The sequence below is a fragment of the Bombus bifarius genome, unplaced genomic scaffold (genome assembly GCF_011952205.1).
Source record: "Bombus bifarius isolate JDL3187 unplaced genomic scaffold, Bbif_JDL3187 scf7180000008494, whole genome shotgun sequence".
NCBI lineage: Eukaryota > Metazoa > Arthropoda > Insecta > Hymenoptera > Apidae > Bombus > Bombus bifarius.
Window position 1 is genome coordinate 94,826 of NW_022884684.1, and position 17,253 is coordinate 112,078.

Sequence of the window (17,253 nt, forward strand, 5' to 3'; positions counted from 1 at the left end):
GCCAGACAGCGGTAGCGGCTGGGTTAAGGCATGAGTAGTTGGTCGCGTTGACAGGGTTTGGTGTCGTGTCGATGGATACGTTGGTGGTGTTCTGCTAAAATTTTTCTCACGCTGTTCGATCGGTAGAGTTATGTTTAATGAATCGTAACGACCTAGCGGAACGATGCAGAGAAGTGGTGAGTAGCGAGAAGCATCCTTCAACGCGTGCAATACGTAGAAATTCGATGGCTCGTCGAGACAACCATTTTGAGGGCGCCAAATTTTTGCGTCAATACACAGCGCCGTAAGCCGTAACTGCCCGGTCAATACAGCAGCCGACCTAACCTACCAACTATTTGATGAAACACATTTTCAACCGTTTTAATTTAACCACATAAATTGCATTATTACTTTTTGCCCTTTACGATTGCATCATATATATCTTTAGAATCGAGATTCCTCTGAGTTTTGTCATCCTACAACGCGTAGTTCATTCTTACCTTCTTTTGCACCGTGTGCAGTCTTACTATTCTCTTTTCGTGTGAACTCTGTCAACAGCAACATTTTATGAAAACATTGTGCGAAACATAATATATTCTCACTTTTTTGTATTACCTATAGGCATATTGTGTGATAATTAATAAGCGACTCCCTATTGCAATAAATATCGGATAACAATATTATAGTACTATATGTGTATTTTTCATTACAAGCATCGTGTACACCATGCATAATATGCGTATGCGATTTCAGATTCGGACAATCTTAATACAATTAAAATACTTAAAATGATTCAATGATTTAAATAAGCATTTGTTAAGATCAGGATAAGTATATGTAAATTTCTCGTCAACTAGCTTTTTCTAGTAGGAATTAAAGACAGAGTTTTCTTTCTACTCTCGCTGTAGAAGATCGTGCAGCTTGCATTACTGGTTGTACGGTGTAGTTCAATGTTATGTTTCATCTCACTTATCACCATCACTTGCTCAACCGTACACAAGTGGTCTAAATAGCACGGTGTAAATTGCCATCTCAAGTTAACCAGGAGGAATCAAAACAAATCTTTTCTGAGAGCTGAACTCTCTTCCTGCGCGCTGTTTATCTTAATTACATTCGCTCTGTGTCTCGCAACAAAAATAATACAACTCGATTATTTTAAATTACCCTGTAGAAATTATTTTTTATTATTTTATAGTTTGCAACATTAGTATTTATTAAAAAAATATCAGGAATATCGTTGTGGTACGGAAGGAATATCATACAGTAGCATCTAATATTAGCGTATAGTGTTAATGTTTGTGATCCAGCTGTTTTACCAGTGGCCGTAATGCGGTGCCCCCAACTAGCTCGTTTTCTTTACTCGTGTAACATTAAACTATTATTCTACGCGACTCGGTGAAATCATATCTGTCGCATATATTTTGATCTTGGTAGTAATGCAATAATAGCGAGTATGTACATCTTGCCTGTCCGTGTTTTTTACTTTCTTCCTGAAAGGTGTGTCTATCTATATCCTTAGCGAAAGAAAGTTACAATCATATCGTTGTTTCTAATCCATTAAGGACGGACGCATTGCGTTAACGCAGCATTTCATTCGTCACATTTTTCGATCGATTTACACTATCGAATTCCGTTCCTTTAGTTTGTTTGTTCGGTCATTCGTTTCTTTCCTAACATTCTGACTACGAACGATAAATTTCAGGCATTTGCTTAGTGTCTTTCTCGCCGCTAATTCTCCCACCTGGATCTTACAATTTTCCTACGTTTAAAGAATTTGACATATTTGTAACATGCTAACGAAACGAATAATTTCAGATCGTTCTTCGATTTCGCTTGTGAAATAATTTTACGTTGAATACGAGGGATCATCGGGCAAGGAGCGACGAGGGAAAAAAGGAAATATAACGATCAGTTATTACTGATTGGCGACGCATTCCGAACCTTGCTTTATTGTACATTCATTTGTCTGACCTCGAAGCTAAACTTGAATGAATAGCTATCTGTATTTAAAGATGGCTCGAACTTCTTCTTGTCGCCTCTTCCGACTGCATCCTGAATCGAAGCTTCTATTTAAACGATCGCCGACTGAAAAACATTAGCTAAATATTAGCAACTTATCGATAGCGTGGTTAATTCGATATATGTACATATGTATGTAAGATAAGGGAGAGCAAACGAGAATGTAAGTAAATTATACGGCCACATGTTGGAATTTCACTTTTGTAATCTTTATCTTATCGATAGCACGATACCGTAACCGATAATTTATCGATAAATTATCAATAGACATTTCCAAATTCTCTAGGGCGTTCGAAGGAATGTCGAAGATACAAAGAGATATGTAAAATATTCGTAGTATAGCACTCTCTATGATATTTCGTAGATTTTATTTATTTATTAAAATTACAATCAATTCTCGCGTTGAGAATTTTCAGTAATTTTTCTGGCGTGGCGCAGTGACATGGCTGATTATTTATAATAAGTTAATACTTCTTATAGATGAGTATAATTTATAAGCAAGTATTATAAATAAGTAAATATTACTTAATTTAGATAACTAATCGAATCTAGCGTTTAGGTCTAGCGGGTAGTGTCTCTTCAGCCTGCGAATCTGGTCCGTCGTATCAAGTAGTCCAGTGATTAGGGGGTTTCGGTGTTTGTCGACTCTTTTGCTATATCTGTCGCTATATTTTGCTATTTCCTCTTCGACTGTGGGTATCTCGAGGTCGCGGTCAATTGTTTCGTTGGTAACATACCAAGCTGCATCGATTAATATTTAGTAGATAAGCGAATTTTCTGACTTGCAGCTTTTTCTAATTATTAGGTCATCCCATAAGTTCGTGCCGGCTTTTGCGTATACGTCTCATGCGTCGATTTATAAACATACGGCGATAAGGGACCAATGCACTCGAGCTTAGCTGATCGAGAACGGGCTAGAGCAGATTTTCGTGGGTATAAGATCGTAATATAGCGAACACAGTGATATGAATCTCGGAAAGGAAGTTCTGTAACAATTGCCACGAAAAACATACGTGCCGTTTACGGGGAAAATGCGCTTTCATCTGGCACCTGTAGGAAGCGGTTGCAACGTTTTAGAGCTGGGAATTTCTGTTTAGAAGACGAGGAACGCTCCGGGCGTCCTCCTCGGACAGACGAAGATAAAATTCGGGATCTTGTTGAAAAATCACGAAGTTTGACCGTTCAAGAGATGTCAAATGTTTTGAAAATACCTAAGACAACGATTCATAGGTGTTTAAAAAAAATAACATATATAACCGCTCGAAAAACCGCACGACCTTACGGGATCACCTAATATATTCGTCAAAATAAGAACATCGTGTAAATATTTGGTAGCGTTAAAAGACAATCGAATAGCGAAGCAAGCGTTTGAACAGCTGAATTCTTCGACTCGGTTTGCGCAAAATGAATTTTATTCGACTCGAATTTCGAATATACATATATACGTACTCGACACAGCGAGCAACTGCGCGTCATGTATTATTCACAACAAGCGTAGAAAGAGGCTTCTTTCGTTTCGGATTCCCCGTGTCCCGTCGATATTTCATCCACGTTACTCCACGAGAAAGAAAAAGCCATCGCTCGCCGTTAAAAATCAAACTTTCTTCCAATTCTGTCTTTACCTCTGTGTCATCGACCTCTCGTTTATTTCTACAGCTATGCCTGTTCCGTAGTGACATATAACTTTCAAGTTAGACGATCCTGTATCAAATTTTGGATTCTCTACGTTCCCAGAAAAATTGTACGGAGAAACGTAACATTTCGAAAGAACGTGTAAGATTTCTTTTCGAAGCTGTAAAAGCCCAGATCTCCGACAAAAAGGGTCGCGGCGACTCTCAACTCGAGACTAACTCAAGAGGGTCGCAATGTGTTTCCCGAGGCCTTTGCCACGGTTATTTTTAATTGCAATTAGTTTCATAGAAAATTTCTCCGCCAAGATTTCCAAAAGCTTGTTCGTTTCGCGCGAGACGAAAGCCAATGAACTAGACATTTTCTTCGGTCCATTTTTCTGTCCATTAAAAAAATACCATTTTACGGAAATACGAAGGCGACGGATTGTAAAAGGGGCATCCTTCACTCGAAATCTATTAGAATACTTGGCGCTAAAGCGTTAAACGCGTCGCTACAGATGCGTAATAGATTATGCGCGCGTTCCTATGCAAATCGATACGCGATGATACGATGGAATAAAAATAATTAATAAATCGGAATGCGCGGTGCGTATAGGATGGAAGTTGGGCGGGTGATCGACGGGGCGAGAGCGACGGCAGCTTAGAACCGGTGCACCGGCCGGAACGTAAAATAGAAAGAAGGAAAGAAAGAAAAGAGGGAGGCAGAGAGAAGACGCTAGGTTTAACATTATAATTGTGCCGCGCACAGAGAACGGCCGGCCACTTCATCGCCGGCACGTGAAACACGCGGAGGCTCGCCGCCACGCCGCTGGCCGATCGTGAACCCGCGTGCCTCGTCAACATTTTAGTACACTTTCTGTATTCGACGTATAGAGTGTAGACACGCGCAGCCCTCCACCGAGTTACCGAACGTCGCTAACCGGTACACGAGGATCCGATTCTTTTCGCGTTCTTCCTCCGTTTCTTCGAATTTCTTGCGATTCCACGAGTGCAATCCTTGCCATGTGTATAACGAACGGAGCAGTGGTAGTGGTAGCAGTGTGGTTTAAACGCTTTGGACTGTAATCGGAGCAGTCGATTCGACGTTGCTGTCTCTCGATCGCTCTTTGTCTCCGCCACGATTCTCCACCCTCGACGATGGAAAACGCGCGTGTTCGATGAGAAGGAATCGAGATTCCGTGTTTCGGTTGGACGACCGATCGTATTTCGATACGACCGAGCGAACAAAGGATCGGACCAAGGACGAAGCGAGCGTATGGAGTTAGCCGGGTCGTCCGAGCGATCGGTGATCGCGAGCACCGTTTTCATCGATCGAGATCGTTTCATCCGGCAGAGTCGTGGTTCGATCGGTGGAAGAAGGAATCGATGGAATTTCAAACGCTTTCGTTCCGCGCGAGTAACGAGAAAACGCGCCGTGAAATTTCCAGTCGATAGCTCTCCCTCGCTCCAATCTAATTTCGAGTCTTCCGCCGCTTTTGTAGCGCTGCGCAAATCTTAGGAATCTCGCTTCTGTCGCGATTTATCTCGCGTTATCCGATCCGTCGATACGAACGAGGTGAAACGAGGAGCGTCCGATATCGAGATCCAGAGAGAAACGAACGGGACAGCCGTCTTCTTAATTCCGTCTGTTCGATCTGATTTTACACGCACTTACGCTTGATCATCTGTTACGCGTTTAGCAGTTTACTACGATATTTTACGTACGTAGGAACGTGGCAGAGGAATTCCTCGCTAAGAGCGAACCTTATCTCTCGTTTAGAGCGATATCGCGCTCGGAGGTCTCTTCGATAATTTGCTTTCGACGTTTCGATGCTGCGCTCTTGGAATTTTTCTCTCTCGTCCTCTTTTTCGGTTCCACGACGAGGAAGAACGTTTCAACGTTTTATCCGCTTAAGCGCCAACACCGCGCCAACACCGCGCCAACGCAACATCTCGCGCAACATTTGCAATTTTTTCATCGGTCGATTTATTCTATTTTCCAGCGTCGCTTCGTCTGTTCGTTAGTGGTTACGAAAAGGAGCCGGAAATATCGAGCGAGGGTTTCATGTATCTTTTCGCATCTTGAAAACGGTATACTTTCTTTGCTTTCTTTACCTCTTTCGCTTTCGCCGAGACTTGGTCTTTGGCGGAGAACTTTAGCGTGAAATTTAAAAACAGGATCGACGTTTCTTCTATCGTGTACCGTTTTCCCCGAGCGTACGAGCTTTATCAAGGATAGCGAAAAATACGCGAGGATCGGATCGACGATGGGCCGCAGGATGTGGCGGAGTTGAAGTACGGTCGAATGGATGCGCCAGAACCAGCACAAGGGGAATTCTCATGATATTTAAGATCCGACACCGGCATTTTCGCGGTTCTCTACTTTTTGCGATATCTATTTTCGTGCCACGTTTACTCGCGTCTCGAGCTGGTCCCGTGATTCCAGCGAGTTCCAAGCCCGAAAGAAAAAGTTTGATAGCAGCGACAAAGTAAAGGGGAGGAGTTGATATTCCAATGATCGAAATGGAAACCTCCACCGTGGTGTTTATCCCGCAAAATACACGTAAGCGACTTCTTTTGCGCTTCCATTAATTACCAACGAAACGATCTAGCGGCGTATAATAAAAAAAACTTTTGATTTTTCGATCGCCAGAGAAATTAGGGTCGATTCCTTGTACGTATGTATCTTGGCTGGCTATGGCCGTGAAGCGATCGATCCATTAAGGGCCAACGTTAAACGCGATTAACGTTGGTTGATCGACGAATTAACGTTTCGTTCAAAATCTTTGCACGATTCTACTCTCCAACGTTATAATCGCGAAAGGAAGTTCTAAACGTTTTATTTCAATATCTTTTCCATCTAGGCAGGTGGTACAGTTTCATATTTGGTCGTTTGGTCTCTACGATGCTAGCCTGCTATTAAAGTTAAGATATTTTCAGAGAATCGAGTCGTTTAATTCGATTTCTGAATGGCCGAATCGCGACTATGACCCTTCCGTGAAATCGACAGGCACAATTTACGCGTGTTCCACTTTCGTCGAACGAGACGGATTAATTCGCATCGCGTTATCGATATTTCGATGAAATTGCTCGCTCGAAAGACGTAGCTTTTTTTTAATCGGATCGTCACGCGGCGTTCTAGTCCATTGGAACGAGAACGATATCTGAGGAGATATCTTGAGAATTGGAAACATCGTTAACCGGTATAAAGATAATTATTCATGTACGTGCACGAGTTAGCAGGGAAAGATGCATTTTCCAACGAACACGTATCTGTGTATGGATAAAGTAGAATTAGAACGAGTACGTTCCACCGTAACGTTCTAACGCGTTAATACCCTGCTCGAGATAATTAGTGGATCGCCTAATCGAATGACCCGATTGCCCAATAAGGTTGTCCTCGGCACTTTGCCAATTTCAATTACGTTAATTCCTTCGCCGCGTTCCACAGTGTAGATTGACAGTGTCGAGAATACAAATCAATAATCGAGCAAGATGACGAAAAAGAAAGAACGTGTGGCGAACGTAACGGTATAATAATTGAGGCGCGATATACATACTCGGATGAAACTCCGCTCGTAATAATACAAACAAGCGTACTCGATAGCCATTTTACGTAATTTAATGCGCGATAACCAATTTTCGAGTTACCTAAAGCAATTCATTTATTTGGAGAATTTGCACAACCGTTGAATATCGTGGCTTTGACGGAGGAGAACGTGATAATTATATGTACAAAAAACGATCGCTTTTCGGGTATCCGCAAAAATGAGTTCGAAACGCGAGATATTTATTAAGGCTAGAACTAGCGAACCATGTGAAACGGCTGGTATCAGATTTTTCATTTTGAACGCGGCTACCAAAAACGTGCAAATATTTTTCTTAATATACAGGCTGTAACTGGTGGTAGAAACGGAAAGGGGGTGATTCTAGGCGAAAAAAGAAGTCGAAAATGTAGAATAATAATTTTTCGTTGGAGGCTCTGTTCTCGAGAAAATCGACTTTGAATTTTCGCTCGGTACGCCTGCGGCGCGTTATAACCGATCTCCCTGTAGATCGTTGTCTCGATGGAAAAATTAAAAAAAAAAAAAATTTGTATTCTATATTTTCGACTTCTTTTTTCGCCTAGAATCACCCCCTTTCCGTTTCTACCACCAGTTACCAATCACCCTGTATTATCACGTAATGTTTATCATTATCAAGACGAACATTTTTAAGAGATCCGTCTTTCTAGTCGTACGCTTCATCTAGCAAACCCGACGATATTTTGTCTGCAATGTACTAACACGAACGTTATTTTCCTTCAACATCGCCGGACCTCGTCCTTATCCCCGACATCCTTTTATCGCATTCCTCCTTCCTTCCTCGCTCTCTCTCTCTCTCTCCGTTTTTCTGTTTCCGGTTTCACGCGGATGTTGGATGACCGCACGCTACGCGATAAACGCCGACACGATGACGATGATCGCTATAACCACGACAACGTCACAACCGCCACGGCTACTTCGGACACCACGGCAGCGGTAAGTTTCTGATAAGGCTAGTCACATTCCAATTGTCGGCCGACACGCGTGCAAGCGCGTCCCGTGTTCGCAATACTAAAATCACGGACGTGCTTTCCGTACTGGCAATCCGTACGATTTGGTTCACCTACCAAGCAGACCGTTTCGTTTACCATTGCCTCTTGTCCTCGCATTTTCTTCCATTCGTAATTCCTTGACGAAATACGACCGATCGATCCCTGCTTCGATCCTTTCAGTGGGAATATTTTCCACACCGATACGGCATTCTTATTTCTTCAAATCTTCACACGTTCAATCTACTGTATTTGTATCTAGCGTGTTACCTGAAATCTTTTCGCAACTTACGTAATTCTCTCAATTTTCGTTATTCTCCTCGTTATCGTTATTTAACTATTTTTTTTTTTTTTTTTTGTAAAATAATATATATATGTGTGTGTGTGTATATTTTAGACATTAACGTCCGGTTCGTAGCTGTTGCAATATTTAAATGACGACGAAACGAAACCATCGATGAATCGTGTCGGATTGAACGTGTTAAGCGACAGTTGTTTTCTGTGATCTTTCTGACACATGCGGTGTAACGTTCGAGGAAAACGTTCGAGATATCAGTGTTCGACGATACAGTGATACGATTCACGCGAACAATCAAAATCATCAGAGTGAGTAAGGTGCTTGGAACGCAAGGTGCAAGTTTTGCACCGAAACGAAGGGACAATCGATGTGCGATACTCACGGCGCGGCCTATCATGGAATTGCGATAACCACTGATAATCAGGCTCGTTGGAAGTTTTCGCGTGAGCGTGTCCAATTAATCCTGTTTTCGGTGTTTAATTGCCTTTGTCATATAGACAGGGGAAATTCGTTCCTTAAGTAGTTGAGTTCGTTGTTACGAGGGTGCAGGCTTCGCTATTGCGAGCTGCTAGTCGTTTATTCGTGTATTTAAAGTTGTTCCTTATCGATTCGTATAATCAATTACGTGCTCGAGTGCCGAAAATGTTACGGACGTCAGAGGGTATGTAAAGTCTGACGAACGGCGATGATCGATTGAATTCTAACGAGTGGAGCGCGATTAATAAAGAAAACGAGGACGATCGTTGTGACGATAGATTCGTTAAAATGTCAGCATCCGCAGCATCGAGACGTCGTCTAAACCCGGCGATCCTTGCCAGATACAATGGCCAACTAACCAAGCCGTCTCAACAGGTAGTTACTTTCGTTTTATTTTTTTTTCTAACGTTTATTTATTTATTCGTTCGATAATACATTTCTGACAAACGAGAAATAACAAGCGGTACAGATAAGTGGGAAAGAAGAGAACGAAAATAACAAGATCGAATTGTTGCAGGCTGATACGTAGTTTAAAAAAAACCGAAAGATTTACGAAAGAAGTAGCGATCGATGGTAAAAGATATCCAGCTAGGCAGATTTGTTTCAAATTTTGCCACTACAATCGTGATAGATGTTTCTCGTTGCGATACTAAACTGGACATTTCAAAATGTTTCGTATTGTTCGTAAACGATCTCGTTTCTTCGCTATATACATATATACACATGTACAATCAAGGTTAAGCACTATCAGCATCCTTATCTACATGCAAATTCTCTAAATTATTTTATTTTTTAGTTTAGGTTATAATACTATTCGAATATTGGGTCGAAGGATGAACGTTGAAAGTAGGTTAGATACGAAACTGTGGTACATTTAGGTAAAGCGGTATGAAATTATTAAAAATCGTCAAGTACCGAAAGAACGAGAATCGCAAAAGTTTTTTTAAGCGTTCAGGAATAATGGCAATGATCTGAATAATATTGTGTAACTTGAGTTCTTTACGGTGTCGATGATCGCCGATTGACTTGCCGAGTAGCCATGTCATGCTTGGTATTCTAACGCGACACTAGCAAGTATGTATACATATATGTACGTAGCAGAGAATACTTGAAGCATCGTGGCCTTAATTGAACCTGAGCTAATAAGAACATCGAACTATTAAAGCTATGTGTATCGTTGTATTTCCGAATGCCACATGCATTCGCAAATACATTGTTTGTGGTCTCTATCATTTACAATCTGAAATGATTATTCTTTAACAAATGATACTACAACGGATAGAATATTATTGCTTTTAATCTTACGTTTGGTATTAAAATTTGTAAAAGTCGTATTAGATATCAATTCGTTATGAATTCGTTAAAAAGGTTTATGTATATATAAGGTGCAGTTATGTGGAATTTTCGAATTAACGAACAAACGAAGAAAAAGTTCGCCAGACACCTAGCGCCACCATACCCGAGTAGTCTAGTATGTAGTTACATTTTACATCCATGAAAACAGCCGGTAAATAAGAGCAATGCTGTTCCTCGTTCATTTTAATTAACAAACTGGACTGTAGCTCATAACGAGCTTCACCGTAACATTAATTATTGTCGTAACGTGGAAACGTACAACTTTTTCACATTAGAAATTTCTCTTCATCCTTCTTATTGACATTAACGTACGATACATTCACCTGTAATCTATAATCTATACCATTCATAGGATACGCAATGTACATAGATTCGCAATAATTTCAATTTTTTACGATACAGTTTGAAATACAAAAATCGGATTATACCGAAAGAAAGCTTAGCAACCACGTAATCCCAAACAGAAACCGAAATTAAGTGGAAACACTTGGATTCGTAGGACAGTGACTGCGGTATATCTTCGTTTGTAATCTAGGAAAAATGGTTTTGAACGAGATGATTCGTCGGCTTGGAACACTGACCGAACTATATACACGGTGAGAACAATATGTTCGCTGATCCGCCAGGCTGCTCGTATAGCGTGTTCCTATTGGTTGTCGTTATTTCATGGAACACATGCGCAGTGAAGAGAGGCAGCCAGAGCTTCGTTGGTTATCCGACGAGCACAAGCGGCGATGTAGCGAACTTACCCCCACTTTTGGTGGTCGCTGCGTCAGGCGTGGTCGTTCGTTAGCGTTAGGGATCGCAGTACATCCGAGTCTGGCGAGTCGTATGAGTCGGTCTTCGTGTTGTCGCTTCGTCAACCTTTGTTGGCAAGACTGTGTGCATATATGCGCGCCCGCGCGCGTGTGTTAGTGTCCGTGCTTGGCAGAGAGAGGTCGTTTAACTTTTTCTTCCCCATCGTTGTTTTTCTTTTACTTGCCAATCCGGTGGAACGAAGAATAACGTTGTTCGAATCTTCTCTTTTCTCATAAAACAAGAAAAAATACGGAGAAACTATAATCGATAATGAAACAATGCATAGAAAAGTGAGAGTGAACGTGGCCACGTTCGGCCGGTTTGCCGACAGCGTGAATCACCAGCAGCAACACCGGCGTTCATGAGCCCACGCAATTCTAACCGATGCACGAGATTTCTCTCTTTCTCCTCCCTCTTTCACTCTTTTTCTTACTACCCTCTCTCGCTCTTTACTCCTAGTACTACACTGTGCTACACTAATACCGTACTACATTGTGGCACTCCAGTGCCGTTTCATATTTGCGTACGCAAATTTTCCCGTTCCAGTGTGACAGATACAATATACACAAAGTCATAATATAGTGAGTATTTTCGTTGGTTTCCTTCCGAGCAAAGAGATGACTGATCATTTCACAATGGACACATATATGTATACGTGCGTGGTGTGCTCGAATTGTGCGTTCGTTTGTAACATTATCAGCAAAGCCTATGACCGTGATATAGTTTCTGTTGATCCTGTGTAACAAAGGCGTTTCCAAGGGCACGTTGTGATTTTCATAGCGGGCCAACATATCGCCATTCAAGGGATCCTAGTTCACACTCGAAATCCATTGTTTTTTTTTTTTTGTATCTCTTGTTCCGCCCGTGTGACCAAAGATTCGCTCAAAGGAATCTTTTTTTGCAACTCTTTCCCTCCCACCCTCTGTCTGTCTGTCTCTGTCTCTGTGTGTGTCTCTCTCTCTCTCTCTCTCTTTCTCTCCCCCTACCTTCTCTCTCTCTCACTTTCCTTCTACAATTGGAGTTGAATGAGAGTTTAATGCCTTATACAAAGTTCTTTGTAATATCACTATCTTTGATGAAGTAATCGTTGTAATTTCTTGAATTTAACGTTTGTGGGAAATCAGGATAAATGGCGATCTAAGAGAGAATACGCGCGCGCGCGCGTGCTCGTATGTGATAAAATTCATTGCTAACTCTAAGCTGTTATTATATTCACAGTACATTCTTTGCTTTTTAATTAAAAGTGCTTTTCCTACTGCAACGCTACTAGATACATACGAATTATACTTCCTTCGATCCTTAGACAGAAAGAAAAAGAAAGGAAACGCGACACAACTCTCTATTATGATTTTCTTAGTAAGAGAAATAAGGAAATTAGAAATATAGCAAGCTGTGTTTCGATATAGGGGAGAAGGAGAGAAAGAATCGTGTGGAATAGAAATCACGTGAAATCGTGAAGAAATGTCGACCGAAAATCAAAACGGCTCCGCCGGTACACAAAGCAACGGGATAAAAACGACGATCGGTTGGTCGTCGACGACGAGGACTGTTTCGAACAATTCGTCGTTTTTGCACACTAGTAATTCGATGTTGAACCGTGATAAGCCGCGTCAAGTGCCACCGCCAACTTTGCCAAAATACACGTCGAGCTTTAACGCCGGTTGGAATGGAAGCGGCACGACCGAACGATTGAGCCGAGATCGCGAAGTTGGAGGTAGTTACAGACTGGCGAGCCTCGACAGGCTTGCCCTTAGGCAGAGGATACTTGATGGGGAGAAATCAAACGGCGACACCACGTCGGTAAGCCTAAATATTAGACACGGAGAAATATCGATCACGTATCGATTATTATCCGTAAGTCACTCTTTGAAAATGTCTTTTTCTGTCACTCTCGATAGTTTCGATATTTTTGTTCTATGGTCGAGGCTATATATGCTACATGTGTATATATATATATATATTTATGTATATATACTACATTATCACAGAACACTTATGTATTTATATGAAATATTTTGGAGTTTAATTAGCACTGTAACGAGACGAGGCGTATCGTGATAGTGTTGGTAAAATTTGAAATGTATTTCAGAAAGTATATACTTAATGCAGAAATTCATTTAGTAAAAAATGAATACGATATATATTTCTGCAATAATGAAATAATGTTTCTTCTTTTCTTGTGTAGTAGATCGAATGTTTCAGTTTACGGTAAAATCGTCGAGACTATGATTTATTCGCGTGTAAACGAATCGATACATACATTAACTATATAAAATGAAGTAGCATCGAATATCGACGATATAGATGGGATAGGAAATTCAATTGGCACAAATAGCGAGTTCGCAGTCGAGATTGCGACGATTAGTCTTTAAGGTAGATTTCATATCGATTAACTTAACCTGACTCGCGTTTAACGGGCCGGGTCATAGAACTTGTAACCTTAGTTGTCTTTGAGGAGCTTCATCGTAAATCTAAAATCGATAAGTCTATAAAGGTAACGGACGAACACGCTTTAATTACAAAAAGATTAATCAACCACGGAAACTGCGTGGAATGTTAACCCTTGCTATACACAGGGGTCTTATATCAAAGTTGTAGATCTTTAACATTCTTTTGACGCTAACGTTACGAACCACGGCCAATATGGCTGATACGAAATTTTTTATTAACTTTCGTTCTCTCTTTAAATTTGGAATTCTCTTGGAAAGTATTTACACTGAAAATATTTTAAAATATTCTTATTTAATTATTTATTTATTTATTATGTTTATTAATTTATTCGTTATTATTATTAATATTGTTATTTAACATCGTAGCTTGCAATTATATACGTTATAACATAGCATGCAAGAGAGTGCGTCCTTTTGATCGCTAAGTAACGCGAAAACGAGGAAATTAACAAGTTTGTACTTGTCATATTTGTCCCCTATAATCTTCGCATTATTTATTTATCCAATTTTCGTAGTAGTTGCAGCGTTACAGATTCGAATAAAATTATTGTTATACCATTTAGCAGGACATTTTTCTAACGTAATATGTAAGTGAACTTTGCGAAAGTCGTCGAAGATTTCGATAGGTAGATGAGAGGTTCCGTCAGGTTGTTCGTGACTCCGTAATCCGTAACTCAATCTCGCCTCTCGAAGAATCAAATTTTATATCCCTGACACGCTGGAGGTCGCTCGTCAGTCGTTTCGACATTCGAGGACCCCGCATAAAGAACCACGTGATCGTTCCGTTTATTCCGTTCTTGTGACTCCGTGAGAAAGCTGCCTATGACTCACAGAATCTGACTAGGTTCGGCTTAACCAGTTCCAGTCGACGCTTGTTAATGTTGTACAAAAAAATCGCTATCATTTCGATCGGACACAAATGATTAATTACGATTGCAACATGCAATTACGCTAATGATTTACGATCGAGATTTATCGCTATTAAAGAACTGAGAGCACTAATTCATAGGTAGGTACTTGAAAATTGTGCATAATTTTCGAAATTTCATGATATTACGCGATTATTTATACTTACTTTACTTTGATAATTTCCACGTTAAATAAATTGATCGTTGATTTTAATCGGCTTCGGGCAAACAAGTGAAATTTTAGCCTCGGTGTTCGTTCTTCCAAACGAATTACGTTTATTCCAAAGATTCGTAAGCTCCGCGAAAGATTATATCGTACAACGTGATAGACGCGTTCTCGTCGTTTCGTCGCGTTTTTCGGCTGTTTCGAGAGCCTGGACAAATCATAAATTAGACTCGCGTGTAATCGCTACACACGTAGAAGGGTAATTGGAACTTTCAGAATTTTAAAATTCCGATTTTATCAATTCGGTATACTACCCACGTGTGTACGATACGTAACACTGTATACGACGATCGTGGTTCGTGGAATTTCCCCATTTTCTTTAGAAATGTCTATCGTTATATAGGCGAAGTAATTGCATCTCCGAATAAACTAAAGATCGATGAGAATATCCGTTCGAATCGAACACGTGGCAAGTTTGCCCTATGTGCCCTCCCTTATTATGGTTGCATGCGCGAAGGGGTAGGGAGAAAGAGAAAGAGAGAGAGAGAGAGGGAGAGAGGGAGAGAATTTGCTAGTCTAGTGGGATGTATGGCAAGAGCGATGGGAAGAAAGGCGGTCGAGGGAGGAACATATGGGGATATGGGGCATCGTTCTTACGTCCACTTTCATGGGCTTTTGCGCTCGCGGCAGACTTGTATTTTAATTCCCTCGCGTCAAGTATGTAACTCCGATTTCTCAACCTCGAACCACACCACCCATCGTCCGCGTTTATTTTTATATCATTCTTTTTTTTAATTAGACTAAATTTCGTGCAACTTGTCGGAAACTCGAACGGACGAAACACGTTCCGTCGAATAAATAAGCAGCGCAGGAGTGTTGTATGTAATTTAAGTAGCAAGACCAGAATACTTTGGCCTTGGAAACTCGAGTAGTCGTATCTAACTCTTCGATACTCCGTTGTTTCGCTAAGTGTTTTACTTATTGTTTTATGTACAGGGTGGTTGGTAACTGGTGGCACAAGCGGAAAGGGGGTGATTCTAGGCGAAAAAAGAAGTCGAAAGTATAGAATACAAATTTTTCGTTCGAGGCTTTGTTTTCGAGAAAATCGACTTTGAATTTTCGCTCGGTACGCGTGCACTGTATCGCGTCTCGTTGTAACGGATCTCATTGTAGATCGTTGTCTCGATGGAAAAATTAAAAAAAAAATTTTTATTCTATATTTTCGACTTCTTTTTTCCCATAGAATCACCCCCTTTCCGCTTGTACCACCAATTACCAACCACCCTGTATATACATATCAAAATTCCATAGTAGAAGTTAAATATCGTTAATTGATCAGGATTGTTCGTTGATCTCGATAGACGAAAAGTAAATGAAGGGCTGGTGACGAGAACCAAGTTCTTCGTCAAAGTTCTTCAATTTTTATAAATCGCAATACACGTGGCAGGTAATTTCGATAAAGTTTCGGAATTAATTGCATTTTAGTTGTAACGAAGTTGGAAGCAATATTAGGGGCGGACACGTGGTCGTAAAGATTTGAGAGTCACTGAGATCACGCACATGGCTACCCTTCGTACTTATATTCGGAAGGAGGGGTCCTGTCCGTGTTACAGGGCGATTTTAACCGAGGGTTCAACCCCCGATGGTGCGTCATAGACAATAAAAAATACACTGTAATTCGTGACTCACGAAACGGCGAACAGATACACTTGAAAGTGCTTTTTAAATCGAAGGCGTCGTATATGCATACGCAGGGATATCCTTTGCAAACTCTTCAAGACATTGAAAGTAGATACCCGTACGTTTATTAGCACTGCGAGCATCGAAATGTACAAAAATGTACAAACATGCGAGGAAAATGATCGTGGAAGTGCGTTTGTCCAAAATTGTTAATCGGGACGATGATAAAAGCGGTGTCGCTAGAACGAAAGTCGATGGGTTTTCCTCACCGTTAATTATTTTTCGTTCTACGCGAAAAATAATTAAAAAAAAATAATTAAAATTATTAATTTAAATTTAATTAATAATTAAAAAAAAATTTTTTTTTAATTTTTCCATCGAGACAGCGATCTACAGTGAGATCCGTTACAACGAGACGCGATAAAGTGCACGCGTACCGAGCGAGAATTCACAGTCGATTTTCTCGAAAACAGAGCCTCGAACGAAAAATTTGTATTCTATATTTTCGACTTCTTTTTTCGCCTAGAATCACCCCCTTTCCGCTTGTACCGCCAGTTACCAACCACCCTGTATACGCGTGAAATTCTCGTTGAAAGTGACTAAGAAATTATCGATGTCGGCGATGATCGCCTCTTACGAGTCTTTACCGATACGGAACCGGTGATGAAACGAGCGATGGAAGCTTCCAAGAAGGACGGAGAAGCCTGGTCGTGTTCGATAAAATGGAAATTTATGACTTCCGTGATCGTGGTCGACCTTAAATGAGATCATTGTTCCGTCTCGGATAAATGCAGCTGGTCGAAAGAATTTTCAAGTCCCTTCTTTCTTCTACGTACGTAGATGACACGGTGGCCGATGTGATCGTCGCCGACTGACTCGGAAGATACAAGAAGTTTTCTTTCACATCGCACAGTAAGGAATATTTGTTAAAAAATTGGT

The 17,253-nt window shown here is 40.8% G+C and overlaps 1 protein-coding gene across 11 annotated transcripts in view; it reads left to right on the forward strand.

Annotated features, from left to right (window-relative positions):
• Positions 1-17: 17 nt before the first annotated feature.
• Positions 18-17,253, forward strand: part of LOC117213064 (septin-7) — a 43,351-nt gene continuing 26,115 nt past the window's right edge. For 3 of the 11 annotated variants that reach the window (XM_033458331.1, XM_033458328.1, XM_033458330.1), the window contains exon 1: positions 12,572-12,910. In XM_033458331.1, the coding sequence (XP_033314222.1) occupies positions 12,572-12,910 (339 nt within the window). Of the gene's footprint in view, positions 177-3,058; positions 3,061-5,889; positions 6,172-7,939; positions 8,129-9,033; positions 9,332-11,090; positions 11,692-12,516; positions 12,911-17,253 lie in introns of those variants that run through there. The other 8 variants (XM_033458337.1, XM_033458335.1, XM_033458326.1 and 5 more) reach the window with 8 other exon arrangements.